The sequence below is a fragment of the Salmo trutta genome, chromosome 9 (genome assembly GCF_901001165.1).
Source record: "Salmo trutta chromosome 9, fSalTru1.1, whole genome shotgun sequence".
NCBI lineage: Eukaryota > Metazoa > Chordata > Actinopteri > Salmoniformes > Salmonidae > Salmo > Salmo trutta.
Window position 1 is genome coordinate 23,922,674 of NC_042965.1, and position 27,464 is coordinate 23,950,137.

At 44.7% G+C, this 27,464-nt stretch overlaps 1 protein-coding gene across 4 annotated transcripts; it reads left to right on the plus strand.

The window, feature by feature from the left end:
* Positions 1-26,634, plus strand: LOC115200251 (leucyl-cystinyl aminopeptidase). 4 transcript variants are annotated; one of them, XR_003879495.1, is made up of 23 exons: positions 1-333; positions 8,039-8,133; positions 8,257-8,450; positions 8,608-8,719; positions 12,262-12,519; positions 12,730-12,920; positions 13,100-13,238; positions 13,467-13,601; positions 13,725-13,845; positions 14,151-14,302; positions 14,500-14,613; positions 14,694-14,831; positions 14,933-15,064; positions 17,088-17,248; positions 17,603-17,691; positions 18,973-19,156; positions 19,564-19,720; positions 19,835-20,019; positions 20,186-20,347; positions 20,869-21,009; positions 21,811-21,892; positions 22,013-23,677; positions 23,741-26,634. XR_003879495.1 is itself a non-coding variant. In XM_029763158.1 (22 exons), the coding sequence occupies exons 1-22, from the start codon at positions 312-314 to the stop codon at positions 22,142-22,144; spliced, it is 3,096 nt and encodes a 1,031-aa protein (XP_029619018.1). In that variant the 5' UTR covers positions 1-311; the 3' UTR covers positions 22,145-26,634. The 4 variants fall into 4 exon arrangements, 2 of the variants coding, with proteins under 2 accessions (XP_029619018.1, XP_029619019.1); XR_003879496.1 differs by having other exon boundaries at positions 22,013-23,614; XM_029763158.1 differs by having other exon boundaries at positions 22,013-26,634.
* Positions 26,635-27,464: the final 830 nt, after the last annotated feature.

A 27,464-nucleotide genomic window follows, 5' to 3' on the forward strand; every position in this document is an offset into this window, starting at 1 on the left:
GGAGGGAGACAGATTTCCCGTCGAGTTGGGCCTCTCTTCCCTACAGTCATTGTCGGGCGGAGACGAAGGAAGGAAGCAGTAATTTAAATGCATGGCGAATAGTTTGGTGACAGAATATCGTTTGGATGATTGATCATATTTAATTCATTTGATCGCACACGCTAATAACTTCACCAACCGTGTTTGTGGCAGCTAGCTAGCCAAGTTAGCCCACAGACTGCAGCTACACAGTGGACTGATCCGGGCTGACCTGCGGCGTGCTGTTATTATCAGTGAAATGAGGACAGCTCGGCTCTTTCAGATATCTTGTCATGGAGGACCCATTTGACAGTGGTAAGGAATAATGATGACGCTACCTAGCTGCTCCCCATACTTTCCAGCCAGCCACAATTTCTGTAGTAACGTTAGTTAGTTAGCTAACTAGCATTTTAGCTTGCGGTTACCTACATGACGTTCCAAGTCAACAAGTGTCAGGTTCTTGATAGCCAGGCAGCAGTTTTGGTACGAACTAATCAGCATTCATACACTTGTAATGATGGGTACGTTAGCTGATAGAAACATGGCTAGCTACGCCTGGCCTTGGAGTACAGCTAAATGAAAATAGCCAGTGTATCTCTGACAGAGTTTGCCTGAGTAGACTGTGATCTTTAGTTCTCAGTGTGACATTCCCCAGTCGCGCTGAGGTCAGGGTAACTTTTGACTCTTTTCAGCCGTGGGCCTATTTATTTAACCCATTAAAGCAGTATTACTCACTATTTTTTTGTAAGGGGGCTACTTGGGGTTGAGACAATCATTCAGAGGGCTGCATACATCTTTAATTTGTTGTACTTCTAATTCCAATATTATCAATTGAGAGCAATAGAGCACATGTAAATATATACATACACACACCAAATAGGCTACATCACATGAATAAGACCCATAAGTTGGATGACTGAAAATGTCCCTTCTGCTCCTTGACTGAATTCATTCTAAATGTATAGTCTGTTGTTGCTATCCTTGTGAGGCAAACCAGGTGTGCATTGGCCAGTCTGTTTCTCTGTTTTTATTTCACAATGTTCATTGTTGAAAATGTTGCTTCACATGAATAAGTGCTGACAAAAATTGTCACCCTTTGCACACACTGCTTCAGAAGTGGATACTATGAGTCTGACACAAGGCTCCAGAAACATCTGATCTTAGTTCACCTTGCAATGTGTAATTTGCCTGCTGCTCCACTATCTCACTCTCTAGTCCAGCACGGTCAGGACAGAGGGCTGTGATGACACTATCTCACTCTCTAGTCCAGCACGGTCAGGACAGAGGGATGTGATGACACTATCTCACTCTCTAGTCCAGCACGGTCAGGACAGAGGGATGTGATGACACTATCTCACTCTCTAGTCCAGCACGGTCAGGACAGAGGGCTGTGATGACTGGGTCAGAGATGACACTATCTCACTCTCTAGTCCAGCACGGCCAGGACAGAGGGCTGTGATGACTGGGCCAGAGATGACACTATCTCACTCTCTAGTCCAGCACGGTCAGGACAGAGGGCTGTGATGACACTATCTCACTCTCTAGTCCAGCACGGTCAGGACAGAGGGCTGTGATGACTGGGTCAGAGATGACACTATCTCACTCTCTAGTCCAGCACGGTCAGGACAGAGGGCTGTGATGACTGGGCCAGAGATGACACTATCTCACTCTCTAGTCCAGCACGGTCAGGACAGTGGGCTGTGATGACACTATCTCACTCTCTAGTCCAGCACGGCCAGGACAGAGGGCTGTGATGACTGGGCCAGAGATGACACTATCTCACTCTCTAGTCCAGCACGGTCAGGACAGAGGGCTGTGATGACTGGGCCAGAGATGACACTATCTCACTCTCTAGTCCAGCACGGTCAGGACAGAGGGCTGTGATGACACTATCTCACTCTCTAGTCCAGCACGGTCAGGACAGAGGGATGTGATGACACTATCTCACTCTCTAGTCCAGCACGGTCAGGACAGAGGGATGTGATGACACTATCTCACTCTCTAGTCCAGCACGGTCAGGACAGAGGGCTGTGATGACTGGGTCAGAGATGACACTATCTCACTCTCTAGTCCAGCACGGTCAGGACAGAGGGCTGTGATGACTGGGCCAGAGATGACACTATCTCACTCTCTAGTCCAGCACGGCCAGGACAGAGGGCTGTGATGACACTATCTCACTCTCTAGTCCAGCACGGTCAGGACAGAGGGCTGTGATGACACTATCTCACTCTCTAGTCCAGCACGGCCAGGACAGTGATGACTGGGCCAGAGATGACACTGGCACATGAAAGGGGTTCTCAATGAAGTTATCCTTGAATCTTGACTCCAACTCTTCCAACACGCACAAATGCATCATAGCTAAAATGTTTTAGTATGTCTGGGTAGGATGTGGTGACTGCTCTGAGTAATGGGAAATGAAGAAATAGTCTTGTCAGGTATGAACCGTGTGGTGATTTTATTTTGAAATGCTGTGACCACACGCAGCATTTTGCCTGGAGTTTTAGCTTTCCCTTGGAGTTGGGGATTCATTGTTCAGGTGAAGTTAGTTCAAAAAGCCAGCTTTAATATCCACTGTGGATCATCCAGCTCGGACTCCTCACTGCCCTTGCTTGCAACAAATTCACGGTTTTGAGGAAAAATCTTTCCAAAACTCTGCCACCAGACAGCCATATCACCTCATTGTAAAATATCATGTCGCTGTAGTCTGTCTGGTTTTCCTCCAGCAACTGGCAGAAGTGCCGGTGATTCGGTGCCCTCGCAATAATGATGTTCACCACGCGCACGACTTGCTGCATCAAATTCTGTACGTCACAGTACGTCACACTTTGAGTTTAGCCACAAGTTCTTCCTGATGAATGAAACATAACAAATTCGGGAATATCCTCTCTCTTGCAGAGTTGCAGTCCCTTAATTTGCTTTAAAATAGCTTCCTTGTTTGTGAAATCAGCATACAATATTTAGGCTGAGGCAAAAAAACATTATTTTACATTGCCGTGTCTGTGAAGGCCTTCTTGTTTATTGCGAGTATCCTAGCAATCTCATAGGTTGCCTCTGTCATTTTCTCTGCAACAGTGTTAGATCTGTTTATTTGTTTTTGTCCTTTGAGTAGCGCTATTTTGTTGTTTCTGAGGTTGCTTTGTGGCAGATATGTTTTGTCGTGGTGTGACTGGAAATGTCGCTCTAAATTTGCTCGTTTAAAACAATTGACTGCCTTCTGGTAAATAAGACAAAGTGAGCTAGTCCCATCATGCTGTACAAAAAAAGTGTCTGTCCATTTCTCTTGGAACTTTCTGTGTTCTTGAATCGATCGTATCCTTCGTTTAGCCACCGGAGCCACATTAGCTAGCTACATTTCCTCGCCGTCATCTTCCTGATTTTCCGGTGGTTGTTTGTTCATAGCTGTCACGTTGTTCTCCAGCTCTCCCCCCTCATTTTCATTGTCAATAGATTTACATGTATTTTTTACAATCGATCCATGTCGACCAGACTGTAAAATTAGCTAGTAGCAGACTGATGTCAGTCGCTGTAGCTGAGCAGTCGCGTTCCATTTCAGCCTTTCTGCTAAACAGCTGCGCTATAACGCCATCTATTTGCTGTCCAGGGAACAATAGATATATCTAATGAAGTGATTCAGTCCTGCATTAAATAGTACTCGTCTTAACGTCAACAGTGAAGAGGCGGCTCTGGGATGCTGGCCTTCCAGACAGAGTTCCTCTGTCCAATGTCTGTGTTCTTTTGCCCATCTTAATCTTTTCTTTTTATTGGCCAGTCTGAGAAATCGCTTTTTCCTTGTAACTCTGCCTAGAAGGCCAGCATCCCGGAGTCGCCTCTTCACTGTTGACGTTGAGACTGGTGTTTTGCGGGTACTATTTAATGAAGGTGGCCGTTGAGGACTTGTGAGGCGTCTGTTTCTCAAACTAGACACTCTAATGTACTTGTCCTCTTGCTCAGTTGTGCACCGGGGCCTCCCACTCCTCTTTCTGTTCTGGTTAGAGACAGTTTGCGCTGTTCTGTGAAGGGAGTAGTACACAGCGTTGTACGAGATCTTCAGTTTCTTGGCAATTTCTCGCATGAAATTTCCTTCATTTCTCAGAACAAGAATAGACTGACGAGTTTCAGAAGAAAGGTCTTTGTTTCTGGCCATTTTGAGCCTGTAATCGACTACACAAATGCTGATGCTCCAGATACACAACTAGTCTAAATAAGGCCAGTTGTTTTGCTTCTTTAATCAGTATGACAGTTTTCAGCTGGGCTAACATAATTGCAAAAGGGTTTTCTAATGATCAATTAGCCTTTTAAAATAATAAACTTGGATTAGCTAACACAACGTGCCATTGGAACACAGGAGTGATGGTTGCTGATAATGGGCCTCTGTACGCCTATGTAGATATTCCATTAAAAATCTGCTGTTTCCAGCTACAATAGTCATTTACAACATTAACAATGTCTACACTGTATTTCTGATCAATTTGATGTTATTTTAATGGACAAAAAATTAGCTTTTATTTAAAAAACAAGGACCTTTCTAAGTGACTCCAAACTTTTGACTGGTAGTGTATGTGTCAGCCTACTAATACTTTAAACATTTTTTAAATAGGCCCTATTATATTTCAAAAGTCTAATCATATTCGCAAGCCTATAATTGTAACTTTGTAGGCTGCATATCCTGTACCAGCATCACATGTTCTCTCCCAGCTTCATGGTCTGAACGAGGTGCGTAATTCCAGTTCGTAATACAGTACAATACAGTAAAGTAGTACAGTCCAGACTAAAAAAGATTAGCCTCCTGGAACTTGTTTAATTTATTTACCCAAGAGAACATAGCTACATCTATGGGCTTTTATGTTTTTCTGTTGTGCATAATGTGTGGTAGCCTATATATCATATCATAAAATATATTGGATAACGGCACAATCGCTTGGGCTCATAAAATGTATTTAATGTAGGGATCATAAAATGTCTTTAATGAGTTGCTCAGGTAGCATCAGACTTGAATTTTCATGCCGATCAAAGCTCTAATGATATCCAGACATATTTATATGCTTTAGAATGACACTAACGATTTTGGCCAGAAATCCCGGTTTATCCCGGATGAAAGGGGATTTATTCTCAGAATGGATGGAACATTTGTAAAATACCAGGAAAATATTCAACCCTACTACTCAGGAAAGTGAGGAAGCACAACTCAGATTGGTTTAACCCACTGGGTTATATGCCAAGGTAAAGCCTGTCTGAGTTTAGTTTATTTCTAATGTGATGCAGGCTGGATGTGTTTTATTCTTCCAAATGTAATAGACATTTGGTGTTAGTTGCAGGTGGAAATGTTACATGTATCTCCTGTAAATAACAACAATCATTCATAAAATTCGTCAGAATTGGAAATGTAGCCCACAGTTTTGTGCTACTCAAAGATGCTGTCTCCTCTTGTTCTGGTTACTCAGGCCAGCCTAGGCCAAGCTGTGTGTAGTGTTATTTACAGTCTGACTGCTTTAGCGTAGTGCATTTGTTTATCTGTTCTAAAAGCACATCGAGCTGTTGGAGACATGCCGAGCCTTGTGCAACATACACACTAGCAACTGCAAGTGACACACCCAAGAAGGCAGGCTACGTTATGTCGCAGTTGAGTTTATCCTACACAACTCAATCATTTTATTTTCCTCTTAACTCACTCAACTGGTTACTTGTTCAGGCCTGTACGTTTGATCGGGCTCCTTATCCCATCTCTGTGGTGTGTGTGTGTGTGTGTGTGTGTGTGTGTGTGTGTGTGTGTTTAATCTGATAAGGACCAGAAGGTTCTTTCTGTAGGCTCAGTAGCACTGACTGTACTCTCCTGCTCTGTGCTGTCTGCTTTATGGCTCAACAGCTTTATTACAGCAAATAAAGGACTTCTGTCTTTTCGGATTAGAACACACAGACACTCACACACACTACTAGTCAATAGACACAGCTGTCTTTCTCTGTGGGGGCTTTTTCATTAAAGCTTAATTGACTATTTGAAAAATATTCCAAGTATGTTATTTCGTTAGCCTAGCCTGCCGCAATTCAGAATGCACAAGGCCTACGTGAAAAGCCTAACTGATGGGGGATCCTGTCCTGGACATTGTGAGTGAAAAGCCTAACTGATGGGGGATCCTGTCCTGGACATTGTGAGTGAAAAGCCTAACTGATGGGGGATCCTGTCCTGGACATTGTGAGTGAAAAGCCTAACTGATGGGGGATCCTGTCCTGGACATTGTGAGTGAAAAGCCTAACTGATGGGGGATCCTGTCCTGGACATTGTGAGTGAAAAGCCTAACTGATGGGGGATCCTGTCCTGGACATTGTGAGTGAAAAGCCTAACTGATGGGGGATCCTGTCCTGGACATTGTGAGTGAAAAGCCTAACTGATGGGGGATCCTGTCCTGGACATTGTGAGTGAAAAGCCTAACTGATGGGGGATCCTGTCCTGGACATTGTGAGTGAAAAGCCTAACTGATGGGGGATCCTGTCCTGGACATTGTGAGTGAAAAGCCTAACTGATGGGGGATCCTGTCCTGGACATTGTGAGTGAAAAGCCTAACTGATGGGGGATCCTGTCCTGGACATTGTGAGTGAAAAGCCTAACTGATGGGGGATCCTGTCCTGGACATTGTGAGTGAAAAGCCTAACTGATGGGGGATCCTGTCCTGGACATTGTGAGTGCGCTGTAGGCCTATGTATGGAGCTGAAATGTCCAGAGGTTATGCCTTGTTCAGCTGACAGACAGTCAGGTTGCTTCACCTACTTGGCCTTATATGCCCTGCACTGGCCTCAAACTTCAGGTCTGCGTGTCTCTAGCTAAGTGGTGTAGGCTATAGGATAAACATATATGTCTGTGGCTCTGAGTCTGTATGTTTGGTGAAAACAGTAAAAGTGTGGTGAGCTGCTGCTGACACTTTCCATTTCACTGCAGCTTCCGCTACAGCCCATGTGGTTTCAGTTTCCGCTACAGCCCTTGCTGTTTCAGCTTCCGCTACAGCCCTTGCTGTTTCAGTTTCCGCTAGAGCTCTTGCTGTTTCAGCTTCCACTACAACCCTTGCTGTTTCAGCTTCCGCTAGAGCTCTTGCTGTTTCAGCTTCCACTACAACCCTTGCTGTTTCAGTTTCCGCTACAGCCCTTGCTGTTTCAGCTTCCGCTACAGCCCTTGCTGTTTCAGCTTCCGCTACAGCCCTTGCTGTTTCAGTTTCCGCTACAGCCCTTGCTGTTTCAGCTTCCGCTACAGCCCTTGCTGTTTCAGCTTCCGCTACAGCCCTTGCTGTTTCAGTTTCCGCTACAGCCCTTGCTGTTTCAGCTTCCGCTACAACCCTTGCTGTTTCAGTTTCCGCTACAGCCCTTGCTGTTTCAGCTTGAGGTGTTGTCATTTTGGTCTGAATAACAGATACAACATTTATAGAACAGCCTCATTTGACACTATAATACTAGTTGTTCTAACATGGCATTAGGTCTGTCGGGTTGGTGTAAGTCTAATAAGGTTGCTATGGTTCTTTTGATCTGGGTATTTTTACATAGGCCTGATATTCAGCTCCATATTATTAGGAGCAAGACTGGCTGCAGACCACATGACCTCTGAATCAGGACTCTGTCTGCTGCAGGAAGGGATAGGGGAAACTGATGGCTTCATTTAGCTTTCTCTTGTTCACTTAGTGTAGGCAGCTAGGCCCTACCAACACGCACGCTTTCTCACAATGGAAAACACACAATGGAACGAACGTACTTGGTGTATGAGATGGCTTTGTTCTAGCTCTTCACTTAGCCAACACGGTACACCCACTATTCACAGACACACGCTGGGACTTCAGAATACTTGGTCTTATTACAGGAGAGAATGGGACATTTTATACAGTTTCACAACTGTTGTTATTATTGAATTCGAGAGAGTTGAGCGTTTGTCTGTAGAGACACAGGGGATAATCAATAGAAATGGAGCCACACACACATTTTATTGAACGTGTGTGTGTGTGTGTGTTTATTAACCTTTTTGTTTGTTTGTGTGTGTAACCAGAGCGAGCGTCCCTGCCCAGGAATATGATAGAGAACAGTATGTTTGAGGAGGAATCTGACGTGGTGGACCTGGCTAAAGACTCTGCAGCCTTCCCGGTAATTACATACTATACAGCACTGACATTAACCCATCCACCCATCAGTTGTCCCGTCTCTTCTAACTGTTGGAGTTTTTCCAGATGTTCATATTGTCCCCCCTCTTCCACCTCCCTCCTCCAGGCGTTGGAACCAGATGAGGTGGTGTACGAGCCCCGTAGCTCCCGTCTGCTGGTGCGAGGTCTGGGAGAGAACGACCTGGACGATGAGGAGGAGGACTATGAGTCGTCAGCCCGCCTACTGGGCATGTCCTTCATGAACAGAAGCTCCACCCACAATCCTAGCTCCTCCCCTTATAACAGACAGGCTCCACCCAGGTCCTTTTTACTTTTCAAATCCAATCAAACTTTATTTAAAGTGAATTTAAACATCCCAGTACACTTTACAGTAAATTAAAAACAATAATATAAACAATACTAAAGATAAATATTATATTTATAGATTCGTAAATAATGTTTTTTGGTTTTTGACCAGGTCATGTTCCTGCCCCTCGGCTCGTATGCTGGTGGTGGGCGTGTTCATTTTGGTACTGGTCGCATCCATGGCGATGGTTCTCTACTTCCTGCCTGGCTGTACCTTCACTAAGGTAGGGGTGTGTGTGTTGGAGTGTCGGGGGTTTATGTATGTGAAAAGTGTGTGGCTCCTGCATTGGCCTCCACAGGTACGGGAAGTGGTACCAGTGCCAAAGGGCAAGATGGTGTGTGTATACAGTTGAAGTCGGAAGTTTACATACACCTTAGCCAAATACATTTAAACTAAGTTTTCACAATTCCTGACATTTAATCCTAGTAAACATTCCCTGTCTTAGGTCAGTTAGGATCACCCCCTTATTTTAAGAATGTGAAATGTCAGAATAATAGTAGAGAGAATTATTTATTTCAGCTTTTATTTCTTTCATCACATTCTCAGTGGGTCAGAAGTTTACATACACTGGATTAGTATTTGGTAGCATTGCCTTTAAATTGTTTAACTTGGGTCAAACGTTTCGGGTAGCCTTCCACAAGCTTCCCACAATAAGCCTCCTTGCTCGCACATGCTTTTTCAGTTCTGCCCACAAATTTTCTATGGGATTGAGGTCAGGGCTTTGTGATTGCCACTCCAATACCTTGACTTTGTTGTCCTTAAGCCATTTTGCCACAACTTTGGAAGTATGTTTGGGGTCAATGTCCATTTGGAAGACCCATTTGCGACCAAGCTTTAACTTCCTAACTGATGTCTTGAGATGTTGCTTCAATATATCCACATAATTTTCCTCCCTCATGATGCCATCTTTTTTGTGAAGTGCACCAGTCTCTCCTGCAGCAAAGCACCCCCACAACACGATGCTGCCACCCCCGTGCTTCACGGTTGGGATGGTGTTCTTCGGATTCCAAGCCTCCCCCTTTTTCCTCCAAACATAACGATGGTCATTATGGCCACACAGTTCTATTTTTGTTTCATCAGACCAGAGGACATTTCTCCAAAAAGAACGATCTTTGTCCCCATGTGCAGTTCAAACCGTCTGGCTTTTTTATGGCGGTTTTAAAGCTGTGGCTTCTTCCTTGCTGTGCAGCCTTTCAGGTTATGTCGATATAGGACTCGTTTTACTGTGGATATAGATTATTTTGTACTTGTTTCATCCAGCATCTTCACAAGGTCCTTTGCTGCTGTTCTGGGATTGATTTGCACTTTTCGCACCAAAGTACGTTCATCTGTAGGAGACAGAATGCGTCCCCTTCCTGAGCGGTATGATGTCTGGTGGTACCATGGTGTTTATACTTGCGTACTATTGTTTGTACAGATGAGCGTGGTACCTTCAGGCATTTGGAAATTGCTCCCAAGGATGAACCAAACTTGGAGGTCTACAATTTTGGCTGATTTCTTTTGATTTTCCCATGATGTCAAGCAAAGAGGCACTGAGTTTGAAGGTAGGCCTTGAAATACATCCACAGGTACACTTCCAATTGACTCAAATGATGTCAATTAGCCTATCAGAAGCTTCTAAAGCCATGATATCATTTTCTGGAGTTTTCCAAGCTGTTTACAGGCACAGTCAACTTAGTGTATGTTAACTTCTGACCCACAGGAATTGTGATACAGTGAATTATAAGTGAAATAATCTGTCTGTAAACAATTGTTGGAAAAATTACTTGTCATGCAGAAAGTAGATGTCCTAACCGACTTGCCAAAACTATAGTTTGTTAACAAGAAATGTGTGGAGTGGTCGAAAAACGAGTTTTAATGACTCCAACCTAAGTGTATGTAAACTTCTGACTTCAACTGTATATACAGTGCCTTCAGAAAGTATTCATACATCTTGACTTATTCCACATTTTCTTGTGTTACTGCCTGAATTTAAAATGCATTAAATTGCCTCGTACCTCTGCACATTGATCTGGTACTGATACTTCCTGTATATAGCTCCACATTGATCTGGTACTCCCTGTATATAGCTCCACATTGATCTGGTACTGGTACTCCCTGTATATAGCTCCACATTGATCTGGTACTGGTACTCCCTGTATATATCTCCACATTGATCTGGTACGGGTACTCCCTGAATATAGCTCCACATTGATCTGGTACTTGTACTCCCTGTATATAGCTCCATTCTTGTGTATTTTTGTGTTAGTTACTATTTTATTTTGGATTATTTTTGCATTGTTGGGAAATGTTCATAAGCAAGCATTTCATTGTCAGTCTACACCAGTTGTATTCGGCGCATGTGATAAATATAATTTGATTTCAAACATATATTATTTCTCACGCATCTACACACAATACCCCAGAATGACAAGGGAAAACATGTTTTTAGAAATTTTAGCAAATTTATAAAAAAATGAAATACAGACATCACATTTCCCTAAGTATTTACTCCACTGAGTTAATACATGATAGAATCACCTTTGGCAGTGATTACAGCTGTGAGTCTTTCTGGGTAAGTCTCTAAGAGCTTTGCTCACCTGGATTGTACATTATTTTCAAATTATTCAAACTCTGTTTTAGGTTATTGTCCTGCTGAAAGGTGAATTTGTCTCCCAGTGTCTGTTGGAAAGCAGACTGAACCAGGTTTTTCTTTAAGATTGTGCCTGTGCTCTATTCCGTTTATTTTTATCCTCAAAAAACTTCCTAGTACTTGCCGATGACAAGCATACCCATAACAAGATGCAGCCACCACCATGCTTGAAAATATGAAGAGTGGTACTCAGTGATGTGTAGGATTTGCCCCAAACATAATGCTTTGTATTCTGGACATGAAGTTAATTTCTTTGCCATGTTTTTGCACTTTTATTTTTGTGCCTTAGGATGCATGTTTTAGAATATTTTTATTCTATTCAGGCTTCCTTCTTTTCACTCTGTAATTCAGGTTAGTATTGTGGAGTAACTACAATGTTAATGATCCATCCTCAGTTTAGTATTGTGGAGTAACTACAATGTTAATGATCCATCCTCAGTTTTCTCCGATCACAGCCAGTAAACACTGTACCTGTTTATAAAGTCACCATTGGTCTCATGGTGAAATCATTGGTCTCATGGTTTCCTTTCTCTCTGGCAACTGAGTTAGGAAGGACACCTGTATCTGTGTAGTGACTGGGTGTAATGTACACCATCCAAAGTGTAATTATTAACTTCACCATGCTCAAAGGGATATTCAATGTCTGCTTCTTTTTATTTTACCCATCTACCAATAGGTGGCCTTCTTTGCGAAGCATTGTAAAACCTCCCTGGTCGTTATGGCTGAATCTGTGTTTGAAATTCACTGCTTGACTGAGGGACCTTACAGATCATTGTATGTGTGGGGTACAGAGATGAGGTGGTCATTCAAAAATCATGTTAAACACAATTATTTCACACAGAGTGAGTCCATGCCTCTTATTATGTGACTTGTTAAGCATGTTTACTCCTGAACTTATTTAGACTTGCTATAACGAAGGGGTTGAATACTTATTGACTCAAAACATTTCAGCTTTAATTTTGAATTATTTTGTAAAAATGTTGAAAAACATTTCACTTTGACATTCTGGGGTATTGTGTGTAGTGCAGTGACACACATTCTCAATTTAATCCATTTAAAATTCAGGCTGTAACACAAAATCAAGGTGTGTGAATACTTTGTATATTCACTGTGTTGATCCTCTTTCTCCCCAGGCTGGCTGTGGTAAGGCTAACTCCTCCACTCCTATGGAGCCATCCTATCCTAACAGCACCAATGGGGAGCTGTTTCCCTGGAATGAGCTCCGACTCCCAGCCAGTGTACGGCCTGTGAACTATGATCTCTCCTTGACCCCTAACCTGACTTCCATGACCTTCACTGGCCGCACTGTCATCAACATGACAATACTACACGACACCAAGCACATAGTTCTGCACAGCTCTGAACTCATTATCACCAAGGCAACCTTCCAGGTAACCTATGATCAGCCATGCCATTGCTATTTGCTCAAAATTAATACGAAGAGAATGTGTAACTGTCTGACTAGCTTCCCCTGTGAAGATAAATTGTTTTACCTCGATAATGATGTTTTCCCTCGACAGTTATGTTTTCCCTTGCTCAATAATGTTTTATTAGACGATGTTTTACCTTATTAAATGCTGTTTTTACTATAACCCTTCCAGGTTGGAGAGGGTAAGAGTGTTGAGGTGAAGGTGTTGGAGTATAAACCATGGCAGCAGATAGCTGTCAGCTTCCCAGAGGATCTGAAGGTAGGCCAGGTGTGTGTGTTAACGTTGGACTACGCAGCCAGCCTCTCTCACACCTATGACGGCTTCTACAACAGCTCCTACAACGACAAGACTGGAGCCAAGAGGTAAGCAAAATTATTTTTAAAAACGATTTACTAAAGTTTGCTCTAAAAATAACATCTTAACTCAGGGTGAATGCAGTGAGATGCATTGTGTAATAGTGTGTAAACCTGACAATGTTTGTTGACGTAGTAAACTACAGCTCCTCGCTCTCTGTGTGTGACTTTGGCCACCCTCTCCTCAGGGTCCTAGCTGCCACCCAGTTTGAGCCCCAGGCGGCCAGGAAGGCCTTCCCTTGTTTTGACGAGCCAGCCTTTAAAGCCACTTTCCTGGTCAGGATCACAAGGGAGCCTGGATACATCACTCTGTCCAACATGCCCCAGGTACTGTGTGTGTGTGTGTGTGTGTGTGTGTGTGTGTGTGTGTGTGTGTGTGTGTGTGCGCTCGACAGTTTGCCTGCACCAGTGTGTGTTTAAGTGGTAAACATGCATCAATACATTACAAAATCAGATACGTGATGTGTTGATATCAAGTGATTACTGGAGACACTTGACATGAAGAATGCCAGTGATTAAGTAATCTGTTAATATAGCTGTTGTTGTGTTCCCCAGGCTAAGACGACCACATTACCCAGCGGCCTATTGGAGGATGAGTTTGAGCAGACTGCTGTTAATATGAGCACCTACCTGGTGGCTTTCATCGTAGCCAACTTCACCAGCATCACTAGAAACGTCTCCAATACACTGGTACGTACAGAATCCCTGCCTCAATCTATTCACACTAGTTCTATGGCCTGCAAAACACTGGAATGCAACTGTCTACTCTGTGCCTATCGTATTTATTCCATTTCTACGGTGTGTGTGTTCTAGGTGTCAGTGTACTCTGTGCCAGAGAAGAAGGAACACACACACTATGCTCTGGACACAGCCTCCAAGCTGCTGCACTTCTACAATACCTTCTTTAAAATCAACTACCCTCTGAGGAAACTAGGTGAGGGGTGGCACAAAAACACACAACACACAGACAGCCCTCACACAATAAACTCATCGATTAGGGATTTTTCTTTTTAAATCAATTTTAGATTAAGGCTGTAATGTAACAAAATGTGGAAAAAGTCAAGGGTTCTGAATACTTTCTGAATGCATTGTAGTATGAAGGCCAGAAGATTAATTTTGAAAATGTGTGAGAGAAAAGTGTAATGTTTTCGATAATGAGACTCAAAATATGCCTTGGTTTTTACCCCTCCACCTTTCCGTCCCTCTCTCTCTCTACTCTTCCTTCCTTCTCTCCACCAGACCTGGTTGCTATCCCAGACTTTCTGGCGGGAGCGATGGAGAACTGGGGTCTGATTACCTTCAGAGAGACCAGCCTGCTGGTGGGAAACCAGTCCTCTCCTCTTGACAAACAACTCATCGCTAACGTCGTAGCCCACGAGCTCGCTCACCAGGTGTGTGTGTGTGTGTGGGCTACTACAAGGTGATGGAACATATGTGCATGTATCTCAGTCTTAATGCTGTTTTGATGTTTGGTTAGAAAGCGCTGCTGTTTTATGCAGTTGCTATAACAGTGCTGTAATGCTCATTATGATAGTGTTATAAAGCGGTCATAAAACTGTTGTAATTCCGCTGTGATGTTGTGTGTCAGTGGTTTGGGAACCTGGTGACGATGCGTTGGTGGAATGACCTGTGGCTGAACGAAGGCTTCGCCACCTACTGCCAGTACATGTCCCTAATGACAGAGTTCCCACAGCTGGACCTAGTAAGCTGCACCACGTCACACATGCAGGTTCTGTGTAGGTTTAGATAACCGTGGATTGATGATCTGTCTTCCGTCTCCAGGGCAATGTGTTCCTGGGGGTACGCTTTAAGGCTATGGCCAAAGATTCTCTGAACTCCTCCCACCCAGTGTCAGTGTCGTCCCAGGTCACCACACCTGAGCAGGTGTCTGAGATGTTTGACTCTGTCACCTATGAGAAGGTACAGTCTTGAGCTTTACTCACAAATGTGCTTAAAAGTTCATTGATTAGTAGAGTGAAGGATATTGGTGCTGTAGTGTCTCTGTCCGTGTGTGTCTGTAGGGTGCTTCCCTCCTGCTGATGTTGAACACCACTCTGCCAGACGGTCAGTTCAGGGAAGGACTCATGAAATACCTGGATAACTACAGAGGCTCTAACACTGTTACTGAAGACCTCTGGAACAGTCTCACCCAGGTAGCTGTGGTCTGTCTGAGACACTCTATCTCCGTTTCCTGATCAGTTATTTTCACAGGTTCCTTATTTTGCGGCTGTAAAATCTGGCGCCATATCCTTCCTCTTTTCACAACGGTCACCCTGTCTGTTGTGTTAAGTGGGGGTGTCTTGTCTGTTGTGTTAAGGGGGGGCGTCTTGTCTGTTGTGTTAAGTGGGGGTGTCTTGTCTGTTGTGTCAAGTGGGGGCGTCTTGTCTGTTGTGTTAAGTGGGGGTGTCTTGTCTGTTGTGTTAAGGGGGGGCGTCTTGTCTGTTGTGTTAAGTGGGGGTGTCTTGTCTGTTGTGTCAAGTGGGGGCGTCTTGTCTGTTGTGTTAAGGGGGGGCGTCTTGTCTGTTGTGTTAAGTGGGGGTGTCTTGTCTGTTGTGTCAAGTGGGGGCGTCTTGTCTGTTGTGTTAAGTGGGGGTGTCTTGTCTGTTGTGTTAAGTGGGGGTGTCTTGTCTGTTGTGTTAAGTGGGGGTGTCTTGTCTGTTGTGTTAAGGGGGGGTGTCTTGTCTGTTGTGTTAAGGGGGGGGCGTCTTGTCTGTTGTGTTAAGTGGGGGTGTCTTGTCTGTTGTGTCAAGTGGGGGCGTCTTGTCTGTTGTGTTAAGGGGGGGCGTCTTGTCTGTTGTGTTAAGTGGGGGTGTCTTGTCTGTTGTGTCAAGTGGGGGCGTCTTGTCTGTTGTGTTAAGTGGGGGCGTCTTGTCTGTTGTGTTAAGGGGGGGGCGTCTTGTCTGTTGTGTTAAGGGGGGGTGTCTTGTCTGTTGTGTTAAGGGGGGGCGTCTTGTCTGTTGTGTTAAGGGGGGGCGTCTTGTCTGTTGTGTTAAGGGGGGGTGTCTTGTCTGTTGTGTTAAGGGGGGGCGTCTTGTCTGTTGTGTCAAGTGGGGGCGTCTTGTCTGTTGTGTTAAGGGGGGGCGTCTTGTCTGTTGTGTTAAGGGGGGGCGTCTTGTCTGTTGTGTTAAGTGGGGGTGTCTTGTCTGTTGTGTTAAGGGGGGGTGTCTTGTCTGTTGTGTTAAGGGGGGGCGTCTTGTCTGTTGTGTTAAGGGGGGGCGTCTTGTCTGTTGTGTTAAGTGGGGGTGTCTTGTCTGTTGTGTCAAGGGGGGGCGTCTTGTCTGTTGTGTCAAGTGGGGGCGTCTTGTCTGTTGTGTCAAGTGGGGGCGTCTTGTCTGTTGTGTTAAGGGGGGGCGTCTTGTCTGTTGTGTTAAGTGGGGGTGTCTTGTCTGTTGTGTCAAGTGGGGGCGTCTTGTCTGTTGTGTTAAGTGGGGGTGTCTTGTCTGTTGTGTTAAGTGGGGGTGTCTTGTCTGTTGTGTTAAGGGGGGGTGTCTTGTCTGTTGTGTTAAGGGGGGGCGTCTTGTCTGTTGTGTTAAGGGGGGGCGTCTTGTCTGTTGTGTTAAGGGGGGGCGTCTTGTCTGTTGTGTTAAGGGGGGGCGTCTTGTCTGTTGTGTTAAGGGGGGGCGTCTTGTCTGTTGTGTTAAGGGGGGGCGTCTTGTCTGTTGTGTTAAGGGGGGCGTCTTGTCTGTTGTGTTAAGGGGGGGCGTCTTGTCTGTTGTGTTAAGGGGGGGCGTCTTGTCTGTTGTGTTAAGGGGGGGCGTCTTGTCTGTTGTGTTAAGGGGGGGCGTCTTGTCTGTTGTGTTAAGGGGGGGCGTCTTGTCTGTTGTGTTAAGGGGGGGCGTCTTGTCTGTTGTGTTAAGGTGGGGCGTCTTGTCTGTTGTGTTAAGGGGGGGCGTCTTGTCTGTTGTGTTAAGGGGGGGCGTCTTGTCTGTTGTGTTAAGGGGGGGCGTCTTGTCTGTTGTGTTAAGTGGGGGCGTCTTGTCTGTTGTGTTAAGTGGGGGCGTCTTGTCTGTTGTGTTACGTGGGGGCGTCATGTCTGTTGTGTTACGTGGGGGTGTCTTGTCTGTTGTATTAGTACTACTGATGTTGATACTCCATCTCTCTCCCATGGTGATGAGTAGTCAAATTAGTATATTCTTTGTATTTATTATTGATGAATGTTGGTTCTGGATGCTCCAGGCCCAGGTGCTTCCCCAGCAGGAGAGTGTGTCAGACATGATGAGAACATGGACGCTGCAAAAAGGCTTCCCATTAGTCACTGTTAGCCGCAAGGGTGGTCACGTGACGCTCACACAGGAACACTTCCTGCTCTCCGCAGACAACACCACACACACCTCTAGGTGAGACATGCACACTCTCTCTCTCACACACACACACACACACACACACACACACACATACACACACACTCTCACTCTCACTCTCACACACACACACACACACTCTCACACACTCACACACACACACTCTCACACACTCTCACACACTCTCACACACGCTCACACACTCTCACACACTCTCACACACTCTCACACACTCTCACACACACTCTCACACACTCTCACACACACACACTCACACTCTCACACATACACACTCTCACTCTCACACTCTCACACACTCACACACTCTCACACACACACACACACACACACACACACATTCACACCAACCTTTCTTTGTGTTCTCCTCAGCCTGTGGCATATCCCCGTGACGTATGTGAATGACAGCTGTAGCTCTGCCCCTTCCTGCAGACAGATCTTCACGCTGAGAAATAAGACAGGTAAATAATAAGACCGGTAAAACTCTGTACATTCAGCTCTGTAGTTGTCAGTGAGCTTGACTAACTTCATTAATTGTCCAATTCAGGACAAGCAAGCCTTTATGATTTTAATTGCTTGTGATAAATACAGGGCCTTCGGAAAGTATTCAGACCCCTTGACTTTTTCCACATTTTGTTACGTTACAGCCTCATTCTAAAATTTAATCAATTGTTTTTTTCCCCTCGTCAAGCTACACACAATACACCATAATGACAAAGCAAAAACAAAATTGTTGCCAATTTATAAAAAATAAAAAAATTAAATATCATATTTGCATAAGTATTCAGACCCTTTACTTAGTACTTTGTTGAAGCACCTTTGGCAGCGATTACAGCCTCGAGTCTTCTTGGGTATGACGCTACAACCTTGGAACACCTATATTTGGGGAGTTTCTCCCATTCTTCTCTGCATATTCTCTCAAGCTCTGTCAGGTTGGATGGGGAGCGTTGCTGCACAGCTATTTTCAGGTCTCTCCAGAGATGTTCGATCTGGTTCAAGTCCGGGCTCTGGCTGGGCCACTCAAGGACATTCAGAGACTTGCCCCGAAGCCACTCCTGCGTTGTCTTGGCTGTGTACTTAGGGTCGTTTTCCTGTTGGAAGATGAACCTTCACCCCAGTCTGAGGTCCTGATCTCTCTAGAGCAGGTTTTCATCAAGGATCTCTGTGTGCTTTGCTCCGTTCATCTTTGCCTCGATCCTGACAAGTCTGCCAGTCCCTGCCACTGAAAAATATCCCCACACCATGATGCTGCCACCACCATACTTCACCATTGGGATGGTGCCAGGTTTCCTCCAGACGTGACGTATTGCATCAAGGGCGAAGAGTTCAATCTTGGTTTCATCAGACCAGAGAATCTTGTTTCTCATTGTCTGAGAGTCTTTAGGTGCCTTTTGGCAAACTCCAAGTGGGCTATCGTGTCTTTTACTGAGGAGTGGCTTCCATCTAGCCATTCTACCATAAAGGCCTGATTGTTGGAGTGCTACAGAGATGGTTGTCCTTCTGGAAGGTTCTCCCATCTCCGCAGAGGAACTCTAGAGCTCTGTCAGCGTGACCATCAGGTTCATGGTCACCTCCTTGACCAAGGCCCTTCTCCCCGCTGTAACGTAACAAAATGTGTAAAAAGTCAAGGGGTCTGAATACTTTCCGAATGCCCTGTATATAGTAGCCTGCCGGTTGTATGCGCTGAGGTTCTAGGTAAAAGCATGACCATGTGTCTAAGTGCATTATGTGTTTCCACTTAGCGACTCTGAATGTGTCGGACAGTGTGAAGTGGCTGAAGTTGAACTACATGAACACGGGCTTCTATATAGTTCACTATGGAGACGAGGGCTGGACCACTCTCATAGACGCTCTTAAGACTGATATCAACACACTCACAGCCCACGACCGCGCTTCACTCATACACAATATCTTCTCCCTGTCCAGGTCAGTGTTTGTTTGTACTGCAGCATGGTACGCTCAATGATAATAGTAGCTGGGAGATGGATGTCTGTCTCTCAGAAAGACTCAATTCATTATTTTTTTTATGTGGTCGATGCTGTAAAAAATAATGTTCTCAGTCAACCAACCTGGTAAAATAAGGTTATAACTAGATTATACATAGATTCATCTATTTTTAACCTCATTTTACCAGGTAGGATGACTGACAACACATTATTTTTAACAGCAATGACCACTTTAAAAAAGATATATATAATAATTGGAGGCCTGTCTTAATACTCTGCCTGGACTTGTACGATTGCGTGAATGTCTATATTTTAGCTCCACAGACAACACACAAATAGACAGAATTCATTCAGATCTATTGTCTATTTTTCTCTCCCCCTCATCAGGCTGGGTCGTGTATCCTTCCGTCAAGTTTTAAATTTGTTGGACTATGCCACCAATGAGACTGAGACTGCTCCTCTGACAGAGGCCCTATCACAGCTCAGCTCTGTCTACAGACTACTGGACAAGAGACAGGAGCAAACACTGGTGGCTCGCATGAAGGTAAATGCACACACACACACATACACACTAGATTGTCAGGTACCTTGTTTTGGAGCCTAGTCCCACCATTTGGGACACACTGACTGTGCTTTCACTTTGTAATGTGTGTTTCAGGCGTACATTTGGGGTCATTTTGGCCAGCTGATGGACAGTCAGGACTGGGGAGAGGAGGAGAGTGTGTCCAGACAGGAGCTGAGGTCAGCCCTGCTAGAGATGGCCTGTAGTCTGGGACGGCAGAACTGTACTGACCAGGCCACGGCCCTCTACGACCAGTGGACCAACTCCAACCAAACCAAACAGTAGGTACACACACCAATTGACTTTAGAGTTTATATATAAGAATATATACTTTTGCTGGTTTAAAAAATATATATACTTTTAGATTTCTTGGCCGCCATGGTCTTCATCAGTAGTAAAGCTAGATATCTATTCTATAGTGATCTTGTGGTGCTCTGTCTCCTCCAGGATCCCAGGTGATCTGCAGCGAGTGGTGTTCTCTGTAGCAGCCCAGTCTGACCTTGGATGGCTTTCTCTCATGGAGGCCTACAGTTCCACCACGTATGACTCTGAGAAACGCAAGATACTGCAGGCCCTGGCCTCCACACAGGACCCACAAAGCATCGTATGGTAAGGGAGAGTGTGAGTGTGGGTCCACGGTACTTAATCAATCAATTTACAGACAGATTAACTGGCCAACTAACCTCTACCCAGAGTTTGTGCAGAGAGACATACAGCTGTACTCAAGCTGATCTTCCCCCTGAAGCTAGGACAGAAGAGTCCCTTCCCATCTTCCTGAAAACATCTGAAACCCTACCTCTTCAAGGAGTATTTTAAATACCCTCCCCCCTCTTCTCGCACCCCCTCCTCATGCCCGAGGCTTTCGTGAACTAACATTCGCACTTCACTTTTTGCCCCCTTACTAGATCTGACTTTGCTGATAGCTACTTTATTGGGGAAAAAGTGCACTTACTATGACTGAGATATGTGGTTGTCCCACCTAGCTTTCTTAGGATGAATGGACTAACTATGTCACTCTGGATAAGAGTGTCTGCTAAATGACTAAAATGTGCCCAAGCTGTGCCCAGATATGTTTGTAGTGGCTTATGGTGTGTGTGTCTCTGCATCACTCTAAACACTTCCTCCTTCAGGATTCTGAGCACAGGGCTCGAGGGAGGGATTATCCAGACCCAGGAGCTGCCATTGGTCATCAGCACCATGAGCGACGGCTTCGCTGGCCACTTGTTCGTCTGGGACTTTGTCAAAGAGAACTGGGACAAGATCATAGAGAAGTGAGTGCCACCTTATGAATAAGATCAATTATACACTGAGTGTACAAAACATTAAGAACACCTGCTCGTTCCATGACAGATTGACCAGGTGAATCCAGGTGAAAGCTATGATCCCTTTTTAATGTCACTTGTTAAATCCACTTCAATCAGTGTAGATGAAGGAGAGGAGACAGGTTAAAGAAGGATATTTAAGCCTTGAGACAATTGAGACATGGATTGTGTATGTGTGCCATTTAAGAGGGTGAATGGGCAAGACAAAATATTTAAGCGTCTTTGAACGGGGTATGGTAGTAGGTGCCAGGTGCACCGGTTTGTGTCAAGAACTGCAACGCTGCTGGGTTTTTCACGCTCAACAGTTTCCTGTGTGTATCAAGAATGGTCCATCACCCAAAGGACATCCATCTGAGTACACACAACTGTGGGAAGCATTGGAGTCAACATGGGCCAGCATCCCTGTGGAACGCTTCCGACACCTTGTAGAGTCCATGCCCTGACTACTGGAGGCTGTTCTGAGGGCAAAAAGGGGTGCAACTCAATATTAGGAAGGTGTTACTAATGTTTGGTATAGTAGGTGCACATTTACATACTTACAGCATCAACCTACAGAACAATGGACCCAAAAACAATAGTTTCCCAATCGATATCAGTGGGCCTGTTTCGATTGGCTGTTGTGGAGCCTAGCCTATTTTGATTGGCTCTTGTGGAGCCTGGTCTGTTCCGATTGGCTCTTGTGGAGAAGTGGCCTGTTTTCTATTGGCTGTTGTGAAGAAATGGCCTGTTTTTGATTTTGTGTGTGTGTAGGTTCCCAGTGGGGTCCTATCCCATCCAAAGCATCATCAAGTCCACCACCTCCCAGTTCTCCACTCAGACACACCTGGAGGAGGTGAGCTTACACCTCAGAACCATGCCGACTCTATATCATGTGTCTGTGTATCAGATACCTAGTGCGTGTTGGTCTTCTCTCATGTCAACTGTGTGTGTGTGTGTGTGTGTGTGTGTGTAGGTCCAGGGTTTCTTCTCCAGTCTGAAGGAGCGGGGCTCTCAGATGCGTAGCGTCCAGGAGGCTTTAGAGACCATCAGACTGAACCAGCTCTGGATGGACAGGAACCTCCCAACACTCAGAATCTGGCTCTAACATGGCCGCTTGGCAACTGTCTGCTCCGGGGGCCATGTTGGCATGGCAACAGGAGTGTTTGCACTATAGTAGGGCTTGTGTCTCAAATGACATCATATTCCCCATATAGTGACTACTTTATTTTTCACTATGGTCAAGAGTAGTTCACTATATAGGGAACAGGGTGTCCTATGAGTTGTAGTAGCCAGCTCAGGGTTGCTCTAGAGATTGTGTATCTGACCCCGTATCAGTCGGACTCTAACTCCTCTCTCTCTATGCTGTCGACCAAACCTTCACACCACTTTCATCACATCAGCATGCCTGGACACACAGCAGTGTCTTCTTTCAAACTCAACGTGCTTCACATTGTATGGAGGCAACTCACCCCTTCCACCACCCTCTAGTGCACGTATGTGCAGCATCCACCTGAGAAAGAAGGACAAGGAATACAGGAAGAGAACATGCTGTGTAATCAGCGCTGGCAACATGTCATCAATATGCGTCACCTGTGAAACTCTCATTGCTCAGTGAATAATTGTGCTCTTTCAGGCCCCGACTCCAGCCTCCACATGACTGTCCTACTGTCTGGGGGAAGAGGGGGAGATGGGAGAATGTCTGTTGAAGGCCAGAGTAAGGCTACAGAGCTGACACACAATACAAAGGGGTTAAGTGACCGTGTACAGTAGCCCGCTCAGCAGGCTACAGAGCTGACACACAATACAAAGGGGTTAGGTGACCGTGTACAGTAGCCCGCTCAGCAGGCTACAGAGCTGACACACAATACAAAGGGGTTAGGTGACTGTGTACAGTAGCCCGCTCAGCAGGCTACAGAGCTGACACACAATACAAAGGGGTTAAGTGACCGTGTACAGTAGCCCGCTCAGCAGGCTACAGAGCTGACACACAATACAAAGGGGTTAGGTGACTGTGTACAGTAGCCCGCTCAGCAGGCTACAGAGCTGACACACAATACAAAGGGGTTAGGTGACCGTGTACAGTAGCCCGCTCAGCAGGCTACAGAGCTGACACACAATACAAAGGGGTTAGGTGACCGTGTACAGTAGCCCGCTCAGCAGGCTACAGAGCTGACACACAATACAAAGGGGTTAGGTGACCGTGTACAGTAGACCCGCTCAGCAGGCTACAGAGCTGACACACAATACAAAGGGGTTAGGTGACCGTGTACAGTAGCCCGCTCAGCAGGCTACAGAGCTGACACACAATACAAAGGGGTTAGGTGACTGTGTACAGTAGCCCGCTCAGCAGGCTACAGAGCTGACACACAATACAAAGGGGTTAGGTGACCGTGTACAGTAGACCCGCTCAGCAGGCTACAGAGCTGACACACAATACAAAGGGGTTAGGTGACTGTGTACAGTAGCCCGCTCAGCAGGCTACAGAGCTGACACACAATACAAAGGAGTTAGGTGACTGTGTACAGTAGACCCGCTCAGCAGGCTACAGAGCTGACACACAATACAAAGGGGTTAGGTGACTGTGTACAGTAGCCCGCTCAGCAGGCTACAGAGCTGACACACAATACAAAGGGGTTAGGTGACTGTGTACAGTAGCCCGCTCAGCAGGCTACAGAGCTGACACACAATACAAAGGGGTTAGGTGACCGTGTACAGTGGCCCGCTCAGCAGGCTACAGCCAGAGTGTGTATATGTTGAAGGAAAATACCTTACTGTTTAGATCAGTGGTGTCCCCCCCAAAAATGTGGGACTAAAAATGACTAAAACCAAATTGAAACTGTGTAAAAATGCTAATGGCGCTATATTTATACCGTTTGACTGTCCAGCTCGCTAATAATCACCGAAATGAAAACTAGACAGTCAGGGAGCATCAAAAATTCTCAAAATGATGGATAGAGGACAATTTTTTGCCGATTTTGGAACTTTTTAAATATATTTGTTTTTAAAGACCGAATGCGGCTCTCAGGGCAAAATGAGTTTGAGACCCCTGGTTTAGATGTTCCCAAAGTTAAACTCTACCACATTTCCATCACTGTCGGTCTGTTAGACCTCAAGAATTGTTTTGGTCTGTTGGTATAAACCAGGGGACAACGTTTGGTTTGACCTGCAAGGACCACTAGGACCACTTTTTTTAGGAAGTCAGTCGGGTCCACAACTTACTGTTAGGAGATAGCATAGTAGAATACACAACGTAGAATAGACAACGTAGAATAGACAACGTAGAATAGACAACGTAGAATAGACAACGTAGAATAGACAACGTAGAATAGACAACGTAGAATACACAACGTAGAATACACAACGTAGAATACACAACGTAGAATACACAACGTAGAATACACAACGTGTCATTTCAACATTTGGTAGTGCCTCAGTAGTTTTCCTCTTGTTATGTCAGTCACTGACAGTCAATCAGTTAGCCCATGTCAGCTAACATCGATTGCTAGGTAAGTTAGTCTAGCCAGTTATCTAAACCTTGCAGTAATCATGGCCGAATTACTGACTGGGCACCCAAGGCACGTGCCCAGGGGCCCTGACCTCCAGGGGGCCCTCCATTTGATTTTGTTAATCATTCTCGCGATATCATAGGAACATGGCATAAGCCATAGCAAAATGTGTAGAACTGCAGGGAATTAGCATTAAACGTGGAAAAATGTCTCACCATCCATGGAAGAATGTGTACAATCACATGTAATTAGTCATGTGAAATTGCTGAAAATCTGCTTTAAAATATTGGTAATCAGAATGTGTTTGGTGTCAAGTTATATGGCTACGATTTGATGTTTCAAGATCCTAAAAAGCTATTGTTTACCTTTTTTATATTTCTAAATAAATGATTTCTTTGTTCGGCCCGCAGCTCATCACTCAGATTATATTTTGGTACACCAAGCCCAAAAGTTTGAGCACCCCTGGTGTGAACGTTGTTGGGTGAACTAAACCCCCCAGCACTTCTGTTGACGTAACTTTCATTGTTACATTTTGACAGTTAATGTCATACTGAAACCATTGTTAGATAAACATGAATGTAACTGGCCTGCTGTCTAGCTTTATTCAGATTGAAGGAGTATAGTTAAGACCACTTTTCCTTTGCGTACGAGGCAATCTGTGTACAGATATTTCACTCTCGCAATGCTTGTGAAGGTGTAATTATTGTGTAAGTGCTACTGCTATCCTTACGTTGCTTTTTGCTCATGTTTTCTGTGCTTGCAGATTTTTTATTTTGTTTTTGATGTTTGGTTTTGGTTGTATACGATGTGTACAGTGTGATGCCTCATAGACGTAAGAGTCCTGGTCAAAGGCTTTTAATGGTTTTGTTTTTAAAAATGATGAGCAACAATCGCGGTGGGCTTGGCATAGGAATACACTGACAATTCTGCAAAGAAGAACAAAGTATACTGATGAATGTGGGGTCACTTCAAGGGCTCAGGATCTTATATGAAACACAGCTAACAGTAGATCCATATTAGGGTTGGGTGGCTGCATCGTGGTTCTTTTCAATCTAACTGGTGGTAATAATGAAATCAACAACTTCTTTAAAAATTCCAATGTATGTTTTTAAAGTACAGGGTTGCCTGATTGTTTCTGTCTTTTCCATTTAAGGAGTTGAGTGAGTGACCTAACAGTGTTGCGTCTGTAGACCTGGGTAGTGCAGTTTTAGCTGTGTCTGTAGTCCAACAGTCTTCTGTCATTGGTTAGCCTAGCTTAGTGGGCTAGGTTACGTTGTCTCACTATGTGCGATCTCTATGGTACTCCGTTGTCTATGGTAGCCCTGTTGTTTTTTACTCTGTGTGGAAGATGATTGTATCAGCCTCCCGTCTGACTCTCGGTAGAAGTTCCCTGTAGGAACAGATCTAGGATCAATTACACAACAATTCAGACCTTAACCAAATATAAAACTGACCTTGGATCAGTGTCTAGGCCACAGTTAATTGGGGAGGACGGGCTTGTGGTAATGGCTGGAGCAGAATAATGGTATCAAATGCATCAAACACAGCTTCCATGAGTTTTGATGCCATTCCAATTCCTCCATACCAACAATTATTTTGAGCCGTCCTCCTCAGCAGCCTCCACTGGTCTAGGGGTAACTACCTCCTCTCTGCTGCAGCAGCATTGGCTCAAATGTTGGCAACCACTGAATGTCCTGAAGGAGCTCTTCTATTACATAACAACATGACAAATGAATATCTGAGCTTCTACTGTTGCTTCTCTTCTAATCTAAAGCCTCAGATGTCTGTAGCCATGTCTCCTGTTTGGTACTGTCTCAATCTGAAGGAGGGTTTACTTCTCACTTTGAATGTTGTGATGTCATGTTGAAAACATTGGAACAGCCAGGTTATATTGGCCGTTATGATATGTCTATTATGAAATCTATCTTTGGTGCAGAATTGTCAGTGTATTCCTATGCCAAGCCCACCGCGATTGTTGCTCATCATTTTAAACTGTTTTGCACTGGGGTTGAATGATGCTGAATATTGTTAGGCTCTTCATGTCATGAAAAAAAGACCAATAAAATGTTTTTTCTGGTCTTTCGCTGTTCTGTATGTGTACTAAGCGTGGTTTGTGTTCAGCAGTAAAAGTGTTCGCTTGAGGCTTATCCAAATGTACTGCCTATCTAGGGAGTTTTTCCTAGCCACCATGCTTCTACACCTGCATTGCTTGCTGTTTGGGGTTTTAGGCTGGGTTTCTGTACAGCACTTTGAGATATCAGCTGATGTAAGAAGGGCTTTATAAATACATTTGATTGATATAAAGGTAATGTAGAGTATACAGAGCTAGCACAGATATAACAATGAGAGATGTTTCACTGGACGTATAACTGAAGTATCCGTTTGGGGTTTCCACTACCAAATATGGTAGTGACAGGAAGCCCATTGGCCAGCAGTGGGAGAAGATGGAACGAGATGGATTTTGTCATCAATGAAACATTTGATCTCAATACGGTTTTCTGCTCCCAAAACTAAAATCTGTGCCGAACAGAGTGGATAAAGATTTGTAGACTTTACCCTTTGCCAAAGTTTATAAAAAATGTGTTGTTTAGGAGTTCAAATATTGCACAATTAGTTATTGCACAATCGCACGTGTCAGAGTAGATGTTCCCTAACGGAAATATGCAAATATATGCTAGAACGCTCCAAAAGGATCTTGCTAGCTTATGCTTGGCTATAACCATCTTGCTTGTTCTGCCCACTGTGACTCATTTGTCCCATTGGTAATGACAGGCTGTGGTCTATCTTAGTTATAAAAAACTTTGGAGCTGGTTCTGTTATTAGATTGTGAATGGTTAATTGCACAACTAGACCACCAGAGGATGCTCTTTCCCTCTCCCAGTGAGGCCTTGCTGTCCGCAGCCTTGTTCCTCATATATC